Here is a 21,886-nt window from a genome sequence, read left to right on the forward strand (position 1 = left end):
GGAAGGTGAAATGCCCCTGGGCTGGCCTGAGTAGGCTACTGAAGCACGGACACACCACCTCTGTCTTCTCACCACACCTCATCCTCCAGGACCCAAATCAGAGTGCGTGATGCTCTCCCATGCCGGAAGGCCAAGGATCGCCGAGAGCTCTTGAATCTTAATACTATAGGGGATGTGAAGTTAGAGAGAAGAAAATCAATCGCTCATGCCTGACATGGGAGAGAGAACCTAAAAGGAGAAGAGTACAGTTTGAGTCTTGGTTCTGTCGTCTATTGGCTGAGTGACCTTGGGCAAGTCACATAACCTCTCTGAATCTGTTTCCTCACCATGTAAGGTGGGGATAAAAACACAAGGCTGATGTGAAGATAAGCTGAAGGAACAGAAAAGTGCTATACGCTTTATGAACTGTCATGGGACCTGTCCTGTCATTTAAAAAAGGACACGCTTCCACGTCGTTTCACTCGACTTGGAGCCCTCATAAGGGCAAGGATGGTTCAGTTCGTTTTCTTCACAGCTGTATGTACACCCAGTGCCTAAAACAGTGACTGGCATAAAATAAGTATTTGTGGAAGCCATGCTTTCTTGTTGCCTTTAGAATAAAATCCACACTCCTCACTAGAAGCACGTCTGGCTGCAGTCATCTTTGCCCTCATCTCACACCGCCCTCCCCACTGGGCTCCCACTGCTATTTCTCTCCTCCCACGCTCCTCAGGTCTCCTGCCTGGGACACTCTTCTAGGCTGGCTCCGGCGCACCCTCCAGGTCTCATTTCACTGTCGCCATCTCAGAAAGCGCTGCCTTAATGGCTCTTGCCCAATCTGTGGCAAGTTCCCTACTCTACCCCCGTAAAGGGCTCTGCTCTTTTCCTTTACAACAATGATCACAATTTGGAACACTACATACTTGGTGTTTTTGTCGTTGCTGCTGTTTAATGCCTCTCTTCCCCACTGGGTTGTAAGCTCCATGAGGACAGGAAAAACGATTTCATTCACATCTCTTTACCTGGTACCTTGTTTATGGCATGTACTGGATAAATGCTCAATAAATGCACTACGGCTGGGGACCCCATCTTCTCTGTCAATCACACTGGGATCAATTATTAAACAATGGTGAGAGGGTTTCTCCTCCTTATTGATATGTTGCTCTACCTCTCCCTTCCCCTCCATAATTCATTTTCTTCCTCCTCCATTTATTCCAAATCCATCAAAAGGGACACAGAGCAAAAAATAGAACCTCATGTAACTAACACCCCTGTGTGGCCCATATGGCTGGCAGTTCTCACTTATGAGAACTCCCACCGTTCTGGTCTCTACCCTAATGAACCGCGGGCTGCCAATCTGTGGAGAGTCAGAAAACTTTCTCATCCTAATTACTGTGGCAAAGTGACAGCCCTGCTGGCATAATGGGATAGGCCAGCAGGCAATAAAGTCTCATCCAATGAAGTCTCCTCCGCCCAGCTGCTTTTCTGGGTGGAAAGCCCTTTCCCTTGCAGAGTTTCCATCCACAGAGAGGCAGTGAGCAATGCAAAGCATTACAACCATTTTTCCTCCAGCTATTTCTAGGCACACAAATAACATCTAAGGATTCAAGGCCAGCTTGAGAAAACAATCGGGCCAGGAAATACTCAAACCAGTGCAGAGGCGACAGAGCCCAAAAAAGTTAAAGTTGAGGGCGATGCCTTTATAGAGTTTCCTGGCTTTCCCCAGACAGACAGCTCCAAATGCAAAGTCTGATAAGGATTCATTTCTGTGGGGCCATTAATCCCATAACAGCGGACTCAATTGGAGATCAGAAAAACAAACAAACACTATATGAATTTTTCAGGGGTGAGAGTCAATTTCCCCCCCCCAAAATCAACAAATTTATTGCACACCTAGTATAGTCTGTTTTTCTGAAATCCATCAACTCTTTCATCAGTAATTGGTGCTGTGTTCTGGCTTTTCTATCTCCACAGGTCTTAGACTTGATCTCTTGCACAAAACCTGGATTGCCCATATCTCCCAGAGTCAAACTGAAGTGATCGATCCTAAATGAGTATTTCTGTACATCTTCCACTCGGGGGCAAACTGTGCACTGGCAGTTAATGTGGAAGGTTGGCATTGTTCACCAGGGTATTGTGTGTGCAGCACAGCTGCCTTTGCGTCATCTAGCCTCCTAAAACAAAAACAAAAAAACCTTCCACTATTTTTGTTCACAGAAACATGGAGCCAGACCCTAAAAGTATGCATATGGTGAGAGGAATTTTGAGGCGCTAACTGTTAATTAGCTATAGTAATGGGGAAAAGGAAGGATTTCAGAGGTGGAAAAACAGATAAGGCAACCCCCTTTCCACTGCCATTCATTTCAACCACCTTTTATCAGCGTTGTCACCAAGAAGCAAAAGAATATGGATTTTCTCTTCCCATTAAGAGGCTTAAGCAGCAGCAATCCAGTCAAGAGGGAAAAGGAACTAAAGGAGAGGCTGAGACAAGATGAAAACCATGCAAATGTCTGAAGTCAAAGGTCACAAATGGGTAGCTTTGGGGGCCAAATAGGCCCCAGTTTGAGAAGCCTACAGGTGTTTTTTTTTTCAGGTTTTTTTGTTTTTAAGCTGAATTGCCCCATAAAACTCTGGGTTTCCCAATTCTTAGAAAATGAAATCCCAGGCCCTCATCCCCACCTGGCCACAATCAGCTGAGGCTGAGTAGCGGCTGCCCCATCCCCACCCAGGCTACCTCACTGGTTTTTGTCACCTGCCCTGTGATAATCCAGGACAATAGTCCCTCAGCTCCAGAAGGAAACCAGGAGCACTCATACCTGTGCCCCTCACAATGGCCCAGATGACAGGACCACCCACTTAGAGTGACAAGCTACAGGGCGAGATGGAGCCACCCAACCCGGCTCACTACCCCTGAAAGGGGACTGAGGGCAGAGATGCCTCGGCGCAGCTTCCAGCCTCCTCTGACGTGCATCCCCCCACGCTCCTCCGCTCCCAGACGGCCTGAAATCCTGGGTGGGAGTGGAGGGTGTTACGTGGTCTCCAACTCCCCTGAGTAGAAACACCAAATTTCCTGGGGGGCTAGAAGACATTCTTTCTAGGCACCCTATCTAAGCAGTGGGACTGGGAGGCTGAGATGTGGCAAATGGAGGAGAAAAGCATGGTCAGGAAAATGTTAGAAACACCAGATATACTGGCTCTGCAGGGTCCTGAAGGACGACCCCCTTCAACTGCCAACACTTTTCAATTGGTGCTAAGAGTGAACAGCTATTGCTACTAAAGATCAGAAAAGCACTAAAGTTTCCATACATTGAGGACCAAGCCTAGAGATTTTGGGCTGGGCTGCAACTGCCTCTCCCTCCTTCCCTCGACTCCTGCTTCAAGCTATTTAATGAGCAGATGAGCCAGCATTCAAAGAGGCGATTTCCAAAGTGTCACCAAAAACAAAATCCCAGGGATACGACTATGAGGTAGCCCTGGTACTGTTACCAGCCCATCAAAAAGCGGTGCTAACCTCACCAACTTCCTGAGGCCACACAGGACTCAGCTTCCTGGCAGGTAACCTCAAAAACGTGGCTCCAAGTGCACAAAGCAGCTCTGGAATCAAGCAGCAGCTAGCGGAATCCAAGGGCAACCATCTTTCTAAGTAATGGCTGTGGCTTTTGCCACTCCTCCCCGCCCCCAACCATGATCTCCACCAGCTCCTCCCCAGCTGCCTCAAAGACCTACGCAATCTAAGTAAAAATAGCAAGCTTGCAGCTTCTAGACTAGTCCTCTACCCATCCATTTGAGAGCAGATTGGGCCACCTAAATTTTTCCCACATAGAAATTCTAGATGCCACTGATGGGGGACACCTGTCAAGTCTGGTGTCCTTGGCCAGGAGATGCATCCTTCTTGCCTAGATCTGTTACCTCTTTCCAGAAACACATCCCAAGCCAGGACAGCTTCAGGAAAAGCTGAATCCCAAAATGACTCCTCAGCCCTGGGGGGCATACGAAACCACACACCAAGAACCACCCGCTCAGGACTCATCTGAAAGTCGATTTATAAGAGAGGTAGCGCTGAACACCTGGGCTCCTAGACACATACAGCATGTTGGAAAGATCCTTTCCAAACACAGAACAGCAATGTCAGTGGGCCTATTTCAGTTAGACTGTAAGCAGTAAACCAAAGACCATATTCACATCTACACGTCACCCTAATATTAGGTTCGCTTCCATCACTTCATTCATTGTCCATTCTCCCCTCCAGAATGTAACTGCTAAGAAGATAACAGCTAGAGTGGCTTTCTTTCTCGCTGTATCTCCAAGCCTAACAGTAAATGTCAGCTGAAAGCAGAGGGAGGTGGGGCGGGGGAGAATACTAACACATCACAGGATGTGAACCACAGAAAACTTACATGGCTCTCCTATTTAATCCTCAAACTTCCTTCTAAAGCTATTAGGATGTTTTTTAAGGAGAGGAGGGTGTAAGGGGCACTCTCAACTGTATCCTGATCCTGCATTAGCAATTCAGAGGTTTCATCAAGAAACTGGACTTTGCAAAAGCATGAAATGAGACACCGCATTATAACCCCATCTGAGTAAATTACCCATGGTTTATTTGGAATTCTAAGGAACAGGCACCTCAAAAGACATAACTCTCCTTAACCAGGCCTGGATCTTCTTATGACTGCCTTCTGCCATATAAATAGTAAGCCAACTTGCATATTTTGCATTAATGTCTTCACGAAGGGCTGGCTCGAGTTTATTTTTGTTGCTTTCATTTTAAGACTGTGTTTATGCCTCTAGGTTAGACTTCCAGCCAGAAGAAAAATGACAAGATGCAAAGTTTGTCCTTTTTTCAAAGATGCTCCAGACGGTTCCTGGAGGCACAGGGGAAGACGAACAACTTACAGATGCCAACTCGCTGGCACTGGGTATTTTCCAAAATGTTTTTTGTGGAAGAAACAGATACATTAACCTCGTCCCGTGTCTCAGTTTCCACACTTCTTAAGGATGGAGCCTCTCATTCTCAGAGCAGTGGCATTTACCTAGTGCCCAACTTAGCACCCTGCCCTGTGGGCCACAGGTCCCAGACTGTAACTGCCAGTTACCCAAGAAAGCACTAAATGGGAAATGGCTCAAAAAGGCTGTCTCTGAAAAAGCAGCAGCATTTTGAGGAGCAAAAATAGTAAGAATTTTTTTAAACTTGGAAAAACAAGGAAAGTTGAACCTAGCTAAGTACTTCAAAGATGACCCCCCCATACTTGTGATTTCTCTCCTGCCCAGCTTTTCAATTGACTTGCCTCTTCTCAAGACTATTCCTCTCTCTCTCTCTCTCTCTCTCTCTCTCTCTCTCTCTCTCTCTCTCTCTCTCACAAACTCCTGTTTCAATCCCACCAACCCTTCTCCCCCAAGGCCATGCTTGGCAGTGACAGCTTTGAACAATGACATCACCCCAGGTTTGCCTCTTTGGCAGGGTCACCAATATTGTTTGCAGTGAATTTCCTGTAAAGGCTCTTAAGGCAGGAAGCTAGTCAGTCCTGTGCCTTGAGTCCTCCCCTGCTCTGAGCCATCCTGTCAAGTCGAAACAAAGACTTTTTGTGCTTTTTCCTTTTAAAAAAACAAAACTTCCCTGCTCTTTTAACGAGCACCTTAATTACAGCTAAAGAATTAGATATATTTACGGATGACCTCATGCCTGCTGATAATTAGCAATTTGAAAGACCTGGTCCATCCTTAGATGGCTCCTTCTCCTTCGCCCCCTCCCTGAAGAGTTTAGGTTAATGACTAAGCTTGACCTTCCAAAACGAAGCGGGTCTGGACAGTCAGCACCCCCCACCCCACCCCCCTACCCCCCACCCCGCCGGGCTCCCGGCTGAAAGGGGCTTGTTCCTCCTTCTCCCAAGTGGAAACTGTGCACTGGGGAGGCTGACTTGCCTGGGATAATGATGTAGGAGGGGTGACAGGTTTCTGGGGGCCCCACTCTAAGTGTCGACAAGTTTTAATTAACGCCAGGGCTAATTTAACCCTGGCACAATCAAGGGGAAGAAAACTGCTCGTCTCAGAGGCAGAATGTGTTTGGATTTGCGAGTCCCAGTGGCGAGGAAGTGCGCTCTCTCCAGCAGACTCCCACGTGGACTCTTCACGGGTGTACGCAGTTCTCCTGGCGTGCGACTCCCAACTGGACATGCAGCTGACTCGAGCTGTTATTTTCCATGCACTTTTCTGTGTGAGAGGGGTTTGGAAAGCACAACTCGGGTGGCCCTCCCGCAGGGCCCAGCCTACTGCCAACAATGGGCCACCCCCAGCCCCTCAACACCAGTCAGTTGTCACTCCCTTGTAACATTTTCCAAATTTGCTTCGGGTCTGCGCCCTGTTAGGGGAGAGGCTGGGAGGCGGACATTCTCCTCATTCTTTTGCCTTATTAGGTTGTGGATTTGATTGCTTTTGGGGGGATAGAGGCTAAGATGAAGAATGGCATCAGGAAGTGACCTTGGGAAGGGGAGGGGGCAGGAGGAAGGCGGAAGAGGCTGGAGCAGCAGGCTGTGAGAAACAGTGGGGAAGGAGGCCTGGAAGGGCCATGGCTCCGCTAAACCCTCTAGAGGTTCCTGGTTCCGGGTCAGCAGCTGGGCACAGGCTCCTGCACACCTCTAGGTCCCTCGTGACAGCATTTTGAGGCAGTTATTTTGGGGGTTATCACTGGGAAACTCTTCCTGTTTCCACATCATTACCAGTTGAGAGAAGGCGGCCTGACTCAAGGCGGTGGGTTGTTTCTAACTTGAGTCAGTAGTTTTTGTTTGTTTGTTTGTTTGTTCTTGCTTTGGGGAAGCAGGAGACCCCGGGAATGAGCCCTTAGCTCATCCCAAACTTAATAACAAGCTGAGTTCTCATGAAAGAGCCTTGCTGGCACTGCCTATGGCTCATCCAGACACAAAACTGTTCTGGGCTTGCCACCCTGAAATGATAAGCCACCTCCCAAGTAATGAGGCCCAGGTGGGCCCAGAGGCCAGGGAGAGGGCTGCATTATGTCACTTGCAGCTCTAGTGCCAGCTGCCACTTGACAGAGGCTGCTGCTTTGAGGTTGCTGGCTGGGTTTCGAGTTGGGAGCTCCCTGAGGGAGGACTTCAGGAAAGGGGGTATACGGTTTGGCTTTCCACTGAGCTGAGTATTTCAGTTGGCCCTTTCAACTCCCTTTAAAGAGGCGGCTCAAGCAGCAGACTCCACCTGGCCGTAGGATGGTGAGCTGCGGAAATACTTTGGAGAAGCTCCATTTACTGAGCACTGACAATCTGCCAGTCACTGTGTCAACGCTTCACACATACTATTTATCTCATTTAATCCTAGAATCATCCTGTGAGGTAGGATGATGGCCCTTTTCAACCAGGGTGTGGAGCCCAGGTCTGTCTCCTAAAGGCTGGGCTCTGACCCAGGCCCTCTTCCCACACCTCACCTTTCATTACCTCCCAGTTCTGTCACCAGAAGCACCCTTCACAGGAGCTTCAGAGCTCTCAACAGCCCCGCCCCCACCCCAGGTTGCAGCTGCTTGGGCCAGGAGACAGCCTGAATCCCAGTGACACCTGAGCCGACTGCTATCGTCTGGTGGGTAGGCTGGGTGCTATCGGCTATCCCACTGGCTGAGCAGGCGTCTCCTCCCAGTGCATGGTTCATGCAAGAAGCTTTCTGACCCTGAATATTCTGCAGTCTCTCCCCCAGAAACCTTCCCAGAATGTGGGTAGGGCAATGCATTCCCCAACTACATACTAGTGAGCCCCAGGTGCTCTCCTCCCCTAACACCTCTGCCTTTCAAAAGGGCAAACAGAGGCACCTTTTAGGGATTGTCAGGCAGACCCTGCCTGAAAGGCACAACAAACTGGAAACGGGCTGTGCTGATATCCTGCAGCTCTCTCCCTAAGCTCCAGCGCCCAAGCTACAGAGACTGGTTCATTCCAGGAGACACCTGCCACCCTCGTCATCCCCTCCAAATCCTCCCATGGCAAACCTACTGGTCCCAGGCAGCCTAAGAGATGGAGGCCAAGTTCTACTGGACGATTTCAGCCACTACTTTATTTGCATGACCTCAGCTATGTCACGGCTCTCAAGCATCATTTATGGGAGAAAAAAAAACAACCTGAAACCACACAAAGAAAGAAACATGGGCCAGCACCCCGACCTTATCTCACAGCAGGGCCGGAGTGCAACTCAAGTATGTCAATTTTGGGAAAGCATATCAAGGGCGATGCAGTATTTGAGTCACACATTTGGCCATGAGCATATGAATGAGGTTTTTTATTTTTTTTTAATTTTTAAAAAAACACACTGGGGTATTTCCTGGGATGGGAACTCTAAGTTCTATAAGCCAGCTCTAAGGCATTTATTTAGAAAAAAGAGTAGCACCTGGAAGCTGAGCTTGGCAGGCAAGAATAAACTGTCAAGGCAGAACACTTCTAGGCTACCCTCATTCCAGGGATGGCATGTTAACGGGGGCACAGCAAACCAGCCAGCCTGTCGGGAGGCAGCCGTGTTCACTTCCGTGATCTCAACACAGAAGTGCCGGTCCCAGCTTTGAGTGGTCTTTGGACTGGCAGACGGTGGCCGCGTCACACACGAGAGGGGTCATAAGGCACAAGGCTTGGAGAGACCCTTGGACATAAGAAGGGAGTCTCTGTTCCTTTTTCTGAAGCCTGTGCTTCTTCTGAAGGGACCACCAGCAAACAAAGCAAATGCCTCAAAAGGTTCAGTCAGAGCAGACTCCCACCTGGGGAGGGGGTTGGGCACGCCCACCATAGTGGTGAAAGCAATTGGTATGTGAACGGATATGGATTCAGAACCTGGGGTCTTGCTATTCAGAGGTTCCAAGGCCTGGCTAAGAAATACCAACATGGTGCCTCAAACGTGAAACTCCCCAAAGACAAGGCTCATCAGGGGAAGGAACTGGTAGGACTGCTCATCAGAGGCAGCTATGGAAAGCTGTTCAATTGCACGCGCGGGACCCCCTGACACTTGCCCCCAGAAACCTGCCCGCAGCTGGGGCAAAGGCCCACCCCTCCTGCACACTCACCTCCTTTATGAAAGTTTCCATGACTGACCCCACCTGCCCTTATTCACCCCTTTCCTCTCCCGGGACACGGCTACAGTGCTGTGAGCTTGTCGGTGTGCCGCTTAGTGTCCTTCTGAGGTCTCCTGTGGCTTTGCTGTCTCCCCAACTACACGGTGAGCTCCCTGAGAGCATGGGCCGGGGCTCCGGTTTCTCTCATACCCCCAAAGGCTCAGCGCGGAGCTCCGCTCTGCAGAGGGGCCCAGCAAGGGCTGTCGTCTGGCCCTGGCGGTCATGTTTCTACCTGAGTGCTGGACTCCAGGGCCCACGAAGCCCCAACTCATGTTACACAAGATGCTAGTTGGCTATAAAATGCAGACCCACTTTGGTCAGCAGCCCCTAATTCTGCTACCCAAGTGGCGGCTGCTGAAGTCTTTCAAAAGGCCTTCCGAGTCTTTACAGTGTGTTGGAAAGAGACAGCTTCTCCCCCAAGAAAGACTTTTCTATCTGCAGGAACAGCTTGGAGCAGGTTCAGCTCAGCATAAATGCATAATAAGCCACCCACCGTGGAAACTTACAGCTGTATCCCAAACGTGGGGTAGGACTCAATATAATCGGACACATTTTCCATTCGCCATATACTTTCTTCCCACTCTGAATCAGTTTTATAACGGGGAAGTTTTATTTTTGTATTTAAGGGAATAAGGATAAAAACACACTTATCTCCCCTCCTATACAGCTACTTAAAAGATTTAACAACTTCACAAGGGTATGCTGCCAGGAGAATGGAAACCTCGCCGTCTTCTTTCCAGCTGAAGCCGCTGGGCTGGCCATGCCACTATAGGACACCTTCATATTCATTCCCTCCTTTATTCTGGCGACAGGGGTGATTTCTGCTGCCAAATCGCATCAAGGGCAAGGTAGAGAGAATCCCAGCCCACGGTCACAATGGACACTACTTGTGATCCCTGAACTTAGTTTCCTGGCGCATCTACTGATAGTCCCAAGCTCTGTCACTGTTCCTCCTTCCCTGAGCAAAAGCCACATAACTAGTTTGACAAGGCGTGCCTTCAAATGGGGAGCCATGGGCCAAACGAAATCTACCGTGTTCTTGGATTGGCTTTCAGTGGGGCCTGGAAAGCTGAACGCCCCAGAGTGAATCAGTCCACTTGTCTGTCTCTGAACTAGAACCACCCTACCTACAGCTCCCCGGACCAAAGGAAACAACGGGGATATAGTGAGTAAAGGGACAAGGGATTTAGGGAAAGGAAGGACCTAGGAGAAGAGCCAGTTTAAAAAAAAAAAAAAACAGGCTTCCTGGCTTCCCACTTCAAAGAGGGAGACACAACATTTCACCAGAGATGCTTTGTAAATCAAGCGGCCTCTTGATGGGACTGAAGGGGGCTGGAATTTATTCATGGGTAAAAGTTAAGCTCTGTAAGAGAGACACTACAAAGCCATGTGAGTACACAGTGCCGTAAAACTCCAGATTTAATAGTTACCAAGGCTTTAATCAAACACAGGTGTCTCCTGCAGCAATGATCACAGAGATAATTGAAGCTTTTGTTTGGTTTAATGTTCTACAGTCCTGGGGTTTCCACTTTAGAAGTTAGTTCTGGTCGGGCCTGTCCAGGGGGCCTGAGAGGAAAGGGTTGCAGTGATAGAGTTCTGGAGGCATGAGGTTGCTGGAGTCTAAGAGGGACTGAATTTGCAGACTGTAGGCCTCATCCCCCTTTCCATTTCCAACAACAAAGCTCTAAGAGATCTGACTGTGCCCATCTTTTCCCCACGAGCTGCTCTGAACCACTCTGGCTTTCTTTCTGCTCGTCACAGCCTCCACACTTCTGCTGCCTCTGCTTGGATCAGCCTTCCCCTAGTGTTCTCCTGGCTCCCTCTTTCTCACCCCACAGGCAACAGCTAAAATGTCATATGTTTGGAGATCTCCCCCTTAATCTAAAATACCTGCACTGCCCTCCTGCCCTTACCGACCTCTCCCCAGGCCATTCCCAATCACTAGCCTGTAGCGCTGAAGTGACAGCACAGGCCTGAAAGCCACACCTTGGTTCAAATCCTGCCACTGTCGCTTGGGCAAGTGGCTTAACCTTCCAAGAATTCATTTCTGCACCTGTCCTATAAAGGTAACAACACCTACCTCACAGGATTACATAAGTCAGTCCAGGTAAAACACTGAGAATAGTGCCCAGCACAGAGTAATATACTGCTATTTAATTCATAGTACATAATCCTATCTGAAAATACTGTTTTATTTACATGCTTGCTCTCTGTCTCCCCCATCAGCCTGTGAGTAGATCAAGAACATACAGAAATGAAATGGAAGATGGTCTGCATTTGGTCATCCGATTTCCTGGGTGGCCAGTGGCCAATCCCAAAAGCAGGGAGCAAGCTCCCCCCAAACTCCTCAACTGCCCACACTGACAGAACTGAACCCACAAAGCCTGACTTCTACTCAGAAGTCTCATGTTTAAACTATGCTTGGAATGTTCGATAGGAACATGCATTTATTTTTAGGCAAGAAAGTTGTCTCCTAAGCTAACCCTATGGCCCTGGAGCAGGCCGTATTTGGCAAGGACTGCTTTGTGGTTGTTTATTAAAGAGGCCCAGAACTTTCTCAAGTCTAAGGTAGTTGCTAAGAGAACTCAATGCGCTGAGACTCATCTGTTTTTACGGACACAGCTTGCTCCCTTTGAATCTCTGGGATGTTTCTGGGCAGCAGGTAGGAGCTGAGCGCCACTCCCTGACCTTCCCCAGCTTTGGGCCTCGATCCATTAACCAATCATCCCTAAACCGGTTCAGAGCCCTCAGTGAAATGACTTCTGTGGGCTGTCCTGAGTTTGTGAGTTAATGAAAATTACAAAAGGAAAGAGAAAGGTAGTTTCTCGAAATGGTCATGAAGCACCCCGCCCCCAGCTGGTCTAGGCGGATGATCCCTCTGGTCCCGCCAGTAGACACAGTGCTGGGTGACTACAAGCCTGACAGCTCTGAAAAAGACACCTTGATACAGACCGTTCTGTTTTACAGAAAGTCAGATCCTACCAGACTTGGCAACAGAGCTCAAATGACCATAAATAAATAAATAAATAAATAAATAAATAAATAAAATAAAATAAAATAATAACTGCCTCACAACCCTGGTGATGTTTACCGTCTGGATATCTTCCAGGACTGGTTAACAGACAGCCTGTAAGAAGAGTTGATTCATCAGACTGCCCTTGAACCAGCCTAGCAAGTTGGCTGCTACCAGACATTTTGAATTCTGAAACTGAGTTTATTTCACAGGCCAAAACTGGAAGATCATACAAGCCTAATAAAATTTAAAAAACAAAACGAAACAAAAAACTGACTCCTCCACACACAAGCCATGCCAACAACAGCCAAAGAAGACTTTGTAAAAGCATTTAATATTTTCATCACTGAGTCTAACATAAAAATACTAATTTCCTTAAAGAAGAGAAGTGATGGGGAAAAGGTTTATTTACTGTCAGAGTTGGGTAGGAAGGATGTGGATTTGAAAAAAGAAATGTTATCATGGAATGAAATGCGCTTGGGATTTGCTGGAAATTTGAGTTCTTTTTGCCAGTGTTTGTGAAAGCAGGCAAAAGATGCAGGCACATTTTGCCCTGCTATTAAGAAGTCACATAGCTGAGATTCCAACTCTAAATGCCTAAAGGAAAAGCGCACGTCGCAGCCGCAAAGCGTACTCTCCTTTTTCTTCTCCCTCTCTCATGTGCAAATATACAGCCCTCATCGATCCAATAGACTGGCTGATTCCTGCAGCAGGGAACAGAGGCCCATGGTCGCCCTACCCAGCATGGCTGCCGTGCATGAGCATATTTTCCTGTGAGACCAGTTGGCAGCATTGTATTTCTGCCCGGTAGCCCAACATTCCACCATTAGTACTGCCTTTGGTTCTCAGAGGCACTCCCCAAAACAGTAAGTAAGCAACTAGGTTTCCATGGCAATATCAACTCAATACCTTTTCCTCATCCCCAGATTTAGACTGATAGTAGGGCACTAACGTGTTGGCTGTTCCCTGCACGACACTCCCTTCAAGCAACCTCCACAGCGTGGCTGGTTGTTGAATCACTTTCAGGCTTCCTCCTGTGATGTTTCTCCTAACCTCAAATTGGCCTTCTCAGCCATCAAAATGAAGCATGTATTGAAACAAAAAAAAGAAACGCATCTATATTACTTCCTGTAGTGCCCTACGCTGGATGGCTGCTAATTAAGACATTCTTAGAGCTGGAATCAGAGTCATTACTGCTCAGGAGGTGAGATGTGGAAACACTTTACCTTGGGCTTTTTGAAGATTAAAAAACCAAATGTATTCCCTTTACGTGTGGAGAACAAGGAGTAAGGCGTACTGCCTGCCTTCCTTCCGCAGTGCCTCCCATCTACCTAGACTGTGGCTTCTACCCACTCTCAACAGCTGTCGGGGGCGGGGGGGATGAAAAGAAAAACCCACTAGAAAGCCAGTGACAGACATCACTCAGCCCCACACCTTTTGGCGGGGGACTTTAAAAAGCATAAAACAAACCACAATGTCTTCTTTATTCCTCCCCAAAGCTGAAGACACAAATGCTATTGTATTGCTGGTGTTCTAGCATCCCATTCAATCGTTTCAACACCGGCAACGATATTTCCCAAGATGACTTCACTGCGTTCTGCAGAGCAGAAACTGCCACTTCCAACTATTTCTGCCCCACGTGGATGGTTTCACTGGAAGACAAAGACTCTGTTCTGCTCTGATATTTGGAAGAAAAACATTTAAATAAGTCTTTCTTAACTCCGCAGGAGGGCACTGCTTTCCTTCCAGAATTCAGGATTCAAATACCCAGATGGGGTAGCAGTGTACTTTATTCATGGGAGCAGCCAAACTTGAAGTGTAGATGTGTAAGAAAGCTGGAGTCTTAAAAAGAAAAAGCTGTGTGAGGTGCAAATGATGAAGCCCATAGTTCTTATATTTACCATGTGGCCATGATTTCCTACAAACCCAAAATCAAAAAATCCTAACGTTTGGAAGCAAAGATAAATCCAGTGTCAGTCAATCATGAGCGACACATTCAAGTGCAGTGTGGTGGGATGCTGGGCTGGGCGAGCAAGATGGGTTCCAAGTACATCACTCTGCCCCGTCATTCCTGGAGTATTTCCCAGGTCAAACGAGATCCACGAGATAAAGTTTTCTCCAAGTGTGGCATGCACACATGGGAGGGTTTAAGCTTATCCACATCCTACACTAAACCTTGAATCAGAGTGAGAAGGTTATTCCCTTTGATTCTCTAGTAAAACTTCTGATTACTTCAAAGAGGACGTCTCTGCTTGGTACTGTGGGTCTTTAGCACCTCACCAACACCTGCCACTCTCCTTTTTAACAAAGGGATCAGGCCTCGGGCCCAGAGCCTTCAGCAGGAATAGTACCTACCGTGTTTCCCCGAAAATAAGCCCCACCCCGAAAATAAGCCCCCATTAAGACTGTCAGCCAGACGGATGCATTTAGTACATTATGACGATGTTCCAGAAGAAAGATGACATGACTGTATTTGAATAAATGTAGATTGTTGTACATGAAAAAATAAGACATCTCCTGAAAACACACCCTAATGTGTCTTTTGGAGCAAAAATTAATATAAGACCCGGTTTTATTTTTGGGGAAACAGAGTAGCTGGAATTCAGCAACATTATTGTTTTCAGCCTGTTTATTTTCCAGGTTTCCTTCCATTTATGGCCAGAGAAGCTGGGTTTTCCGTTTACCATACTCATATAACATTTCCTTTAAAATTTAAGTTACAAAAGACAAATTGTCTTAAAGAAAAGTTATTACATATGTAAAAGGAAAAGTAGGTATGGAAAATCACAGATGACTGAAGTTTAAGAGGTCTGCTGACCAGGGCGGAGGGACTGCTCTAACCAGGAACCACTGTCCCTTCCGGAAACACAGGATGGTCTCTCACTCTTGTGGGGGGAGGAGGAATGAGGCTCATCCCAGGAAGGCAGGAGGCAGCACAAAAACAGGTGGTGAATAGCAAATCTCAAGTAAGCTCGATCCACTCACTTTTAGATAACACTTCAATAAACTACATCTAAGAAAAAGACCACTGGCCTCGGCAACCAAGTTACACCAACCAGCTTTTAAAGACATTCCACAGACATTCCAAGTTCAGGCATCTGTTGTTTATGAGGGAAAGGGGATGGGGGAGGACTTGAAAGAACAACACAACCAAAAAAGGCACACCACCAAGGCCAATAGCTCAGGGATTTTTGTAACCCCAGGGACACCACTACTTGGACAGAACTTTCCAAGCACTGAGGTCAGGACGCTCTTGCCTGCTAAATGTATGCAAAGATTTCACTTTCTAGAGGAGGCGGGATCCTTCTCTAGACTCCCAGCCAGTCAGTTAATTTCTTCCCCCACCCACCCCCAATAAGATCACTCTTCGAACAGAGGCTGGAATTTTAAATGATTCGGTTTCTCTTGATTCACTGAACCTTAAGCTCCTTGATACCTGGGACAGTAACTAAAATGTTACTCATAAACCTTCCAGAAAAGCCAAGTGTTGTTACCTGTGCCACTTTCAGACACTTTATAACAAATTCTGGCGCCTAGACTGCCAACACTGTAAAACTAAGTTTCCTTATAACTGCCCTTTGATGTTTCAGTTTAAACTCATCCTAAAGGAGACTCAAACCACCCATGACATAAAGGCTTCTTTCAAACCTCCATGGATGACAGGATCTGCATCTGCCCACGTAGAAACTTCCGCCTACCTTTTAGTAGGTCAGTGTTTCAGTTACCACTGCCATTGAATTACCAACTTGCTATCACTTGCCTCCTATTTCCATGAAAAAAGAAAAGGGGGGAAGGAGGACCGAAGGTAACAGGAGTGCTTTTGTTGTTCTGTAAAATAAATACATAAATAAAGGCAGCGGAAGGAAACTGAGGAAAGAGAACTGAATGTGATTGATGAGAACACGGACATCGCTAAGTGGAGGAAATAGGGACAAAGTTGGGGAAAACAATGATCTAGAATATACTAAATGTCAGGGAAGAGATAAACATGTTGACAGTTTAGCTATTCAGAAAACTTGAAGCCAGCCATTTGCTAATTATTTTTGCCCTTCCCTGCTCCACCTCCCCTCACTCCCAAAATAAAAGCATTGCGGGAATCGTTTTTTTTTAAAGAACAACCCTTAGATCTGGTCAAAGGCTTGTACAAGTCCCAGCACACTATAAATCAATACAGCAAAAGCCGAAAGTGTTCATCTCAACAGTCTCAGAAATTCCTTGAGCCTACCCAAATCAATTCTTTTTTGGCTCCATTCTCAATGCAGTCATCTGCTAAATAGCACTGCCAGATAACTTGTACCACTCACTCAGTTAACTCGGAAAATGGGCGCTGTCTGGCTCAAGTCTGCCATGACTGGAGTATATGCTTAGATGGCAGAACTCCCCAACCCAGAGGCTCAAAACTGGAAGCCAGACTTGTCCCTGCTGCCCTGACATCCGATGAAGAGGACATTCTGAGAGTGCAAGGCTCCCTGACTACGTCTCAGGAGGTTAACGGCACCAGCAGCAGCTGGATATTAAGACACCACCCTCATTCCCTAGGTTGTTTTCCTCCAACACTTCCACCAAACTTTCCCCACACGGCAGCCCACTCGCCCACTTGAGGCCAGGCAATCAGCTGCTAGTAAATGAAACCATTTAGCACCAGTTCCAACCGGAGAGTGAGTCAGCTCCCTGCTGCCAAAGTAGCCTCCTTGCTGGTCTCACTGCAACCAGGGAGGGTGTTTCAAAAGGCAGAGGGCAATCCCAGGCCCACAGCCTGGACGCCGCCGACAGCAGGCACCACTCCAGGGCACCAATCGGATTTCGGCTCCCAACTGAAAGAGTGTGAGTGAATACAAGGGGTGCTCTACTCCCACATCTCACCTCTTCTGCAGTAACCAGGAAAGCTACGTTATAAAACACGTTGGGGAGAAGGGAAATAGAGTGATAGCGGCTGAATAGCTTCCCTCACTCCTCTCCCAAGAGGGCAGAGTATACCTGCCCCCCTCACTAGTCTTATTTCTAGATGACAATTGACTTTGGTGGTAGTTGTTGTGTTTTGTTCTTTTGTAAGTACATTATTCAATTTGGAAAACTGCTAAGGACCTGTTAGTCTTAGCCAGATCCTAAGAAGCAAGCAATTAGAGTAATGGAACAAAATAACAGATGGCTACTTTGGGGCCTCCATCATCAGCCTTTAAAAAAAAAAAAAAAAAAAAAACCTGCTTGGAGAAAAACAAAACACCATAGAAGTTTCAAATAATTAACTCACACCTAACATACTGGAGCCAAAGGTCAGAGTCGAAAACACTGAGGCCCTGCGAGTAGTGATGTTTCAATGAACAGGCAAGTTTAGCAATCAGGAGGCATTTCCTCTTGCTGCGATGAGAAGTTCTAGAGCAGCTGTCCAGGAGAGCAGGGGGTGGTGAGGCTACCCAAGGCCCTTTCAGACACTGGGAAGAGGGAACTGTGGCCCAGAATTGTAATTGCTTGAGAACTTGCTCCAAATCCAGACCTGTCCTTCCCCTAACCCCCAGGAGAACACTTGGGGTCTCCCCATGTCAGAAGTGTTGCATAACCTACTTATCAGGGAATGCTTTGGTTACAGAGGCCCCTAGAAGTCAGAGGAAAAGTAAAGGCTTCACACCCCCTCACTTGGGCCAACCCTTGCTTAACACGTTGCGCACGGATCACAAGAATCTTTGTTTTATTTCTGAGCCATGCGTTAAGGACGGATAACGAGAATTCTCATTTTTACTGTTGACTCTTTTTACTTTGCATACTTTATTGAATTATTTGTAGAATAATAATTTATAGAATAATTTATTTGCAGAATCTATTATTTATAGAAAAATAATAAATGACATAGAAGCATTTACGCTTTAAAGAGAAGAGTGCATTTTAAAGTAGTTTCTTTTAAAAACCTGCCGGAACAGAGGGGTATGAGGGATTTTAAACCCCGCCGTACGCAACATGTTAATTCCTAAAAGAATTCAACTCCACGTGCTTTAAGAGCCTACAGATGTCCTAGATATAGATTTTTAGAGTGAGTATGCACAGGAAACTCACAGGACTGTCACTGTCCCCATGCCCAGTGGCTCAGCCTTGAAGAGGCAAGAAGAGCAATCTGTCATTTACTAAAGCAACACTGCAATGTAGAAGCCAGCCTGTTTGGGGGTGAGGGTGGGGGTTCCTCTCAGAAGGGAGAGAACAGTACAAACTTGTGTATATATTTTTTTCCATTACTCCTTCCCCATTTTATAAGGGATCCCTACCTTATAACAGTAGGAAAGTGCACGGCAGTGAAGCAATATTTTTCCCCAAAGAACATTTAAATGCAAATATTTGCTACAGTAGGTATAAAGCAGGACATACTGGAATTTGGCCTTAAAGCACTGGTATTAGGGCATGCTGTGAGCCACCCTTTCCCTCAACCTTGCCTGGTCCTTGAGGAAAGGAGGAGGAAGAAGGAAACACAGCAGCAAGACTTTGGGATTCCGATGAGCCCTGGTTGCCACCCAGGGCCTGGATGGTGCCCCAGCCTCACCCTGTGTGCAAGGGAGACTAACCACAGAGGAGCACACACCCTGACTCCCAGAAGGGAGTGGAAATGAGCTGGCAAAAGGAGTCACTTGGGGAGCGGCAGAAGACAGGAAGGGAGGAGAAGGGAGGTCCCTCACTCCTACCACCTGAGGAAAAGCAGACAAGGGCTCAAGCACCAGGAGCTGGAGAAGACAGATCCCAGACATTCTCCAAAACAACTCCACGGCCCCCTGTTCCCCTCCCAACTTTCCATGTCTCTTGGCAACTCTGGCACTGCCTCAGGTAATAAATTACTGTTCAGACTGCCGACTACATACATCTCCGTCCCCACAGAAATCATTTTTACGTCAGATTATCTCAACCTGCTCACCCTGAGGTGGGTGGGGCAACGGATAAGGACTCCACACCAATCCACCACCAATCCGCCTCCCCCCACTGATGAGGAAATTCAAGCAGAGGCTGGTAATTTACCCAAGGTTATGCCAGGCCCCACCCCAGGGACAACTTGGAACAGCTGCTCCTTTCCACTTTCCCCTCCTTACTGGCCTGCTGGCACTGGGCTCCAGAGCACCAACGCACACCCTCCAGAAGCTTCCAGTCACTCTCTCCACTCTCTTTCCTCAGCTCCAATCCCTTGAGCCTGCCCCCGTGTTCCTGAAAAAGCTCCACCAAGCCCACGCTCCTAAAGTCCCAACACCACACACGTCCACTTTTGTAGAATCACAGATGACAGACGGCACTGAGAGCTCCAGGATCCTGCCCAAGACCACAGAGCTGATGAGTAACCAATCTGGGAAGAAAAGTCAGATCTCCAGAACACGAAATGCCTGACTTCAAGGACGTCCCACCCTCTTCGCATACACCTTTCAATGACCGTCTCCCACACATACCCACTCAACACACTCCTTCAGCTCTTCCTGGAAACACACTCAAACCCTCTTAGATCAGCTCAGGGCTCCCCCTCCCGAACACACACGACCCCGTCTCTGGGCCTCCCGCTCCTTTTGATCTCCCTTCCACTACTGTGGGTCTCCCCTAAATTGCTTCCACATCCCACAGTGCCCCCTGAAAACAGATCCTGCTATAGAAGCCCTTCACCTCCTAACCCCCAAGACACAATTCTTCCTGGACACTCTCACCTCTTCCTCCCCAAACAACTTTTTCTCCCTTCACAACACAGACCCACTTCCAGTGCGGGACTGCGTCTCCAGAAGCAGGACCGCCCACAAAACAAACAAACTAAAAACAACCTTTCTCAGTCTATCCCTCACACACTCCCTTCCTAACGAGACTTTCATTTTCCTAAACTAAACCACCCTCCCATTATCTGCCATTCCGGCTCCCATTCCCTCCCACCATTTTCACCTTTTCCAGACTTTTCACTGCGGCTCCTCCAACCCTCTGCTGTATTTTTTCAACCTTCCATCGGTTCTTCAGAAAGCCTCCTCAAAACACTCCAAATTCTCTCTGTACCCCCTTCAGCCTCTCCGTCCCTCATCCATTCCTCTCATTCCTCCTCATCTTCCCGTTAGAACGGGGCATCCCAAATAAATCTCATCTCCTTCAAAAACTTATTTACAGGCCCCTGACTTCTCCCTTCAGCTCCCTACTCCCAGACCTCCTCCGCACCCCTACCCATCCTCACACCCCGAGCCCCGTGTCCTTTCACACCCACTTCTTTCCTCAGCCCCTCTCCTTTCCTCTTCCCAGTCTCCTAGTCCGCCCACTACCCTCCAGATTCCACAATCCCTTCCTTACTAGCCCTGCTTCATTTCAGACTTCCAGAATCTTCACCTCCTTTAGAACTCCCCCACCCTGAGGCTCCCACAATTCCAATCCTCTTCAGACCTTTCTGTATTCCAAATAACCCCCAGCTCCTCTTCAGACTTCCCGGAACCCTAATTCTGTCCTGACCCCCAAATTCCAGGCTCCCCCGTTCCTCTCAGCATACCAACCCATCCCAGTCCTTCCTCAGACCCCAATTCCGTTTTACATTCTCCAATCATCTCCTCGGTTCCCCCAATTCTCCGCCCAGACCCTCCAATTCCTTCATCGGGATCCCCGAATCCTTTATTTAGACTTCCACATTCCCTACTCAGCCGCCAATTATTTTTTCAGACTCCCAATTCCTTGTTCAAGTTCTGGAATTCCTTTTCAGGACTCCAAACCCTTTCCCAGACCCGCCAATTCCTTCTCAGGACCCCCATCCATCACAGACCTTCCAATTCCCTTTCAGGACTTCCAACCCCCTTCCCAGCCCCCAGCCTCCCTTGGGAAGCCCCCCTCCAGCCCGTCCGGCCCGCGGGCCGCGCACCTTGCGCTGCTGCTTCTCCCAGGCCGGGTCCAGCAGCAGGTCCCGGTCCCAGTCGTCCTCCTGGGCCATGTAGTCGCCCATGCTACCCCCGCCGCCGGCGCCATTGCCCCCGCTGCTGGGGCCGTACTGGTACGACTGGTTCGCCGCGTGGTAGTCCACCATTCCGCCGCCTCTCGCTCGCCCACCAGCCCGTCTGCTCCCGCCTCAACTCCCGCCCCTCTGCCCGAGCTGCCGCCGCCGACGCCGCCGCCGCTTCAGCTGCTTCAGCCCGCCCTCCGCCCGCGCCTGCGCACTACTCGCCGCGCCTGCGCACCGCGCCGCCGCCGCCGCCCTCCCTCGTTCGCGCGCCTCCAACCCAAAAAGGCTCTGAGACAGCCGGCTCTCGGGGAGCTCGGCGCATGCGCAGAGTCCACTTCCCCCGCCGCTCCTTCGGTTCGTGTACGAGCCGCGCTCCCTCTCCCGCGTGAGCGCGCGCGTCCTCTGCGTGTGGGCGGGGCCAGGATGATGAATGATTCATAAGGTGGGTCTCGCCATCAGGCCTTAACCTGCTCAGGCGTGGAATGTAGTCCCATTCAGCACCATAAATTCAACAAATATTTATTAAACGCCTACTGTGTACCAAACCATGTTTCACGCTTTGGCATTAAACAAGATAGACAAAAATCCTTGCCTTCCTGGAACTACACTCCAGTGAAGGGAGACAACAAAATTTTAAGATGTATATAGTATATGCCAGGGAGATAAATTGAGAAAAATCAAGCATGAGCTGAGAACATTTGAACAAAGACCCGAAGGATTCACGAAACGGATATCGGAATTAGGTAAACTGGAATACATATTTGCTGCCTGGGAAAGTAGAGGATTTTTTTGACTTGTCTATCTTCATTCATTTGACATTCACTGAGCACATATTGTATGGCAGACACTGTTGTTGGGCGCAGAGGATATAATGCTGAGCGTGATAAGTGTG

The 21,886-nt window shown here is 48.2% G+C and overlaps 1 protein-coding gene across 6 annotated transcripts in view; it reads right to left on the reverse strand.

Moving 5' to 3' along the window:
• ACTN4 (actinin alpha 4) overlaps positions 1-21,209 on the reverse strand; it is a 70,338-nt gene extending 49,129 nt beyond the window's left edge. For 3 of the 6 annotated variants that reach the window (XM_019751377.3, XM_074314374.2, XM_074314378.2), the window contains exon 1: positions 20,917-21,209. In XM_019751377.3, coding sequence (XP_019606936.1) covers positions 20,917-21,078 — 162 coding nt within the window. In that variant the 5' untranslated portion in view covers positions 21,079-21,209. The remainder of the gene's footprint in view (positions 1-20,916) is intronic. The other 3 variants (XM_019751376.3, XM_019751375.3, XM_019751381.3) reach the window with 1 other exon arrangement.
• Positions 21,210-21,886: the final 677 nt, after the last annotated feature.

The sequence above is a fragment of the Rhinolophus sinicus genome, chromosome 8 (assembly GCF_057876585.1).
Source record: "Rhinolophus sinicus isolate RSI-liver-muscle chromosome 8, RSI-T2T, whole genome shotgun sequence".
NCBI classification, from domain to species: domain Eukaryota; kingdom Metazoa; phylum Chordata; class Mammalia; order Chiroptera; family Rhinolophidae; genus Rhinolophus; species Rhinolophus sinicus.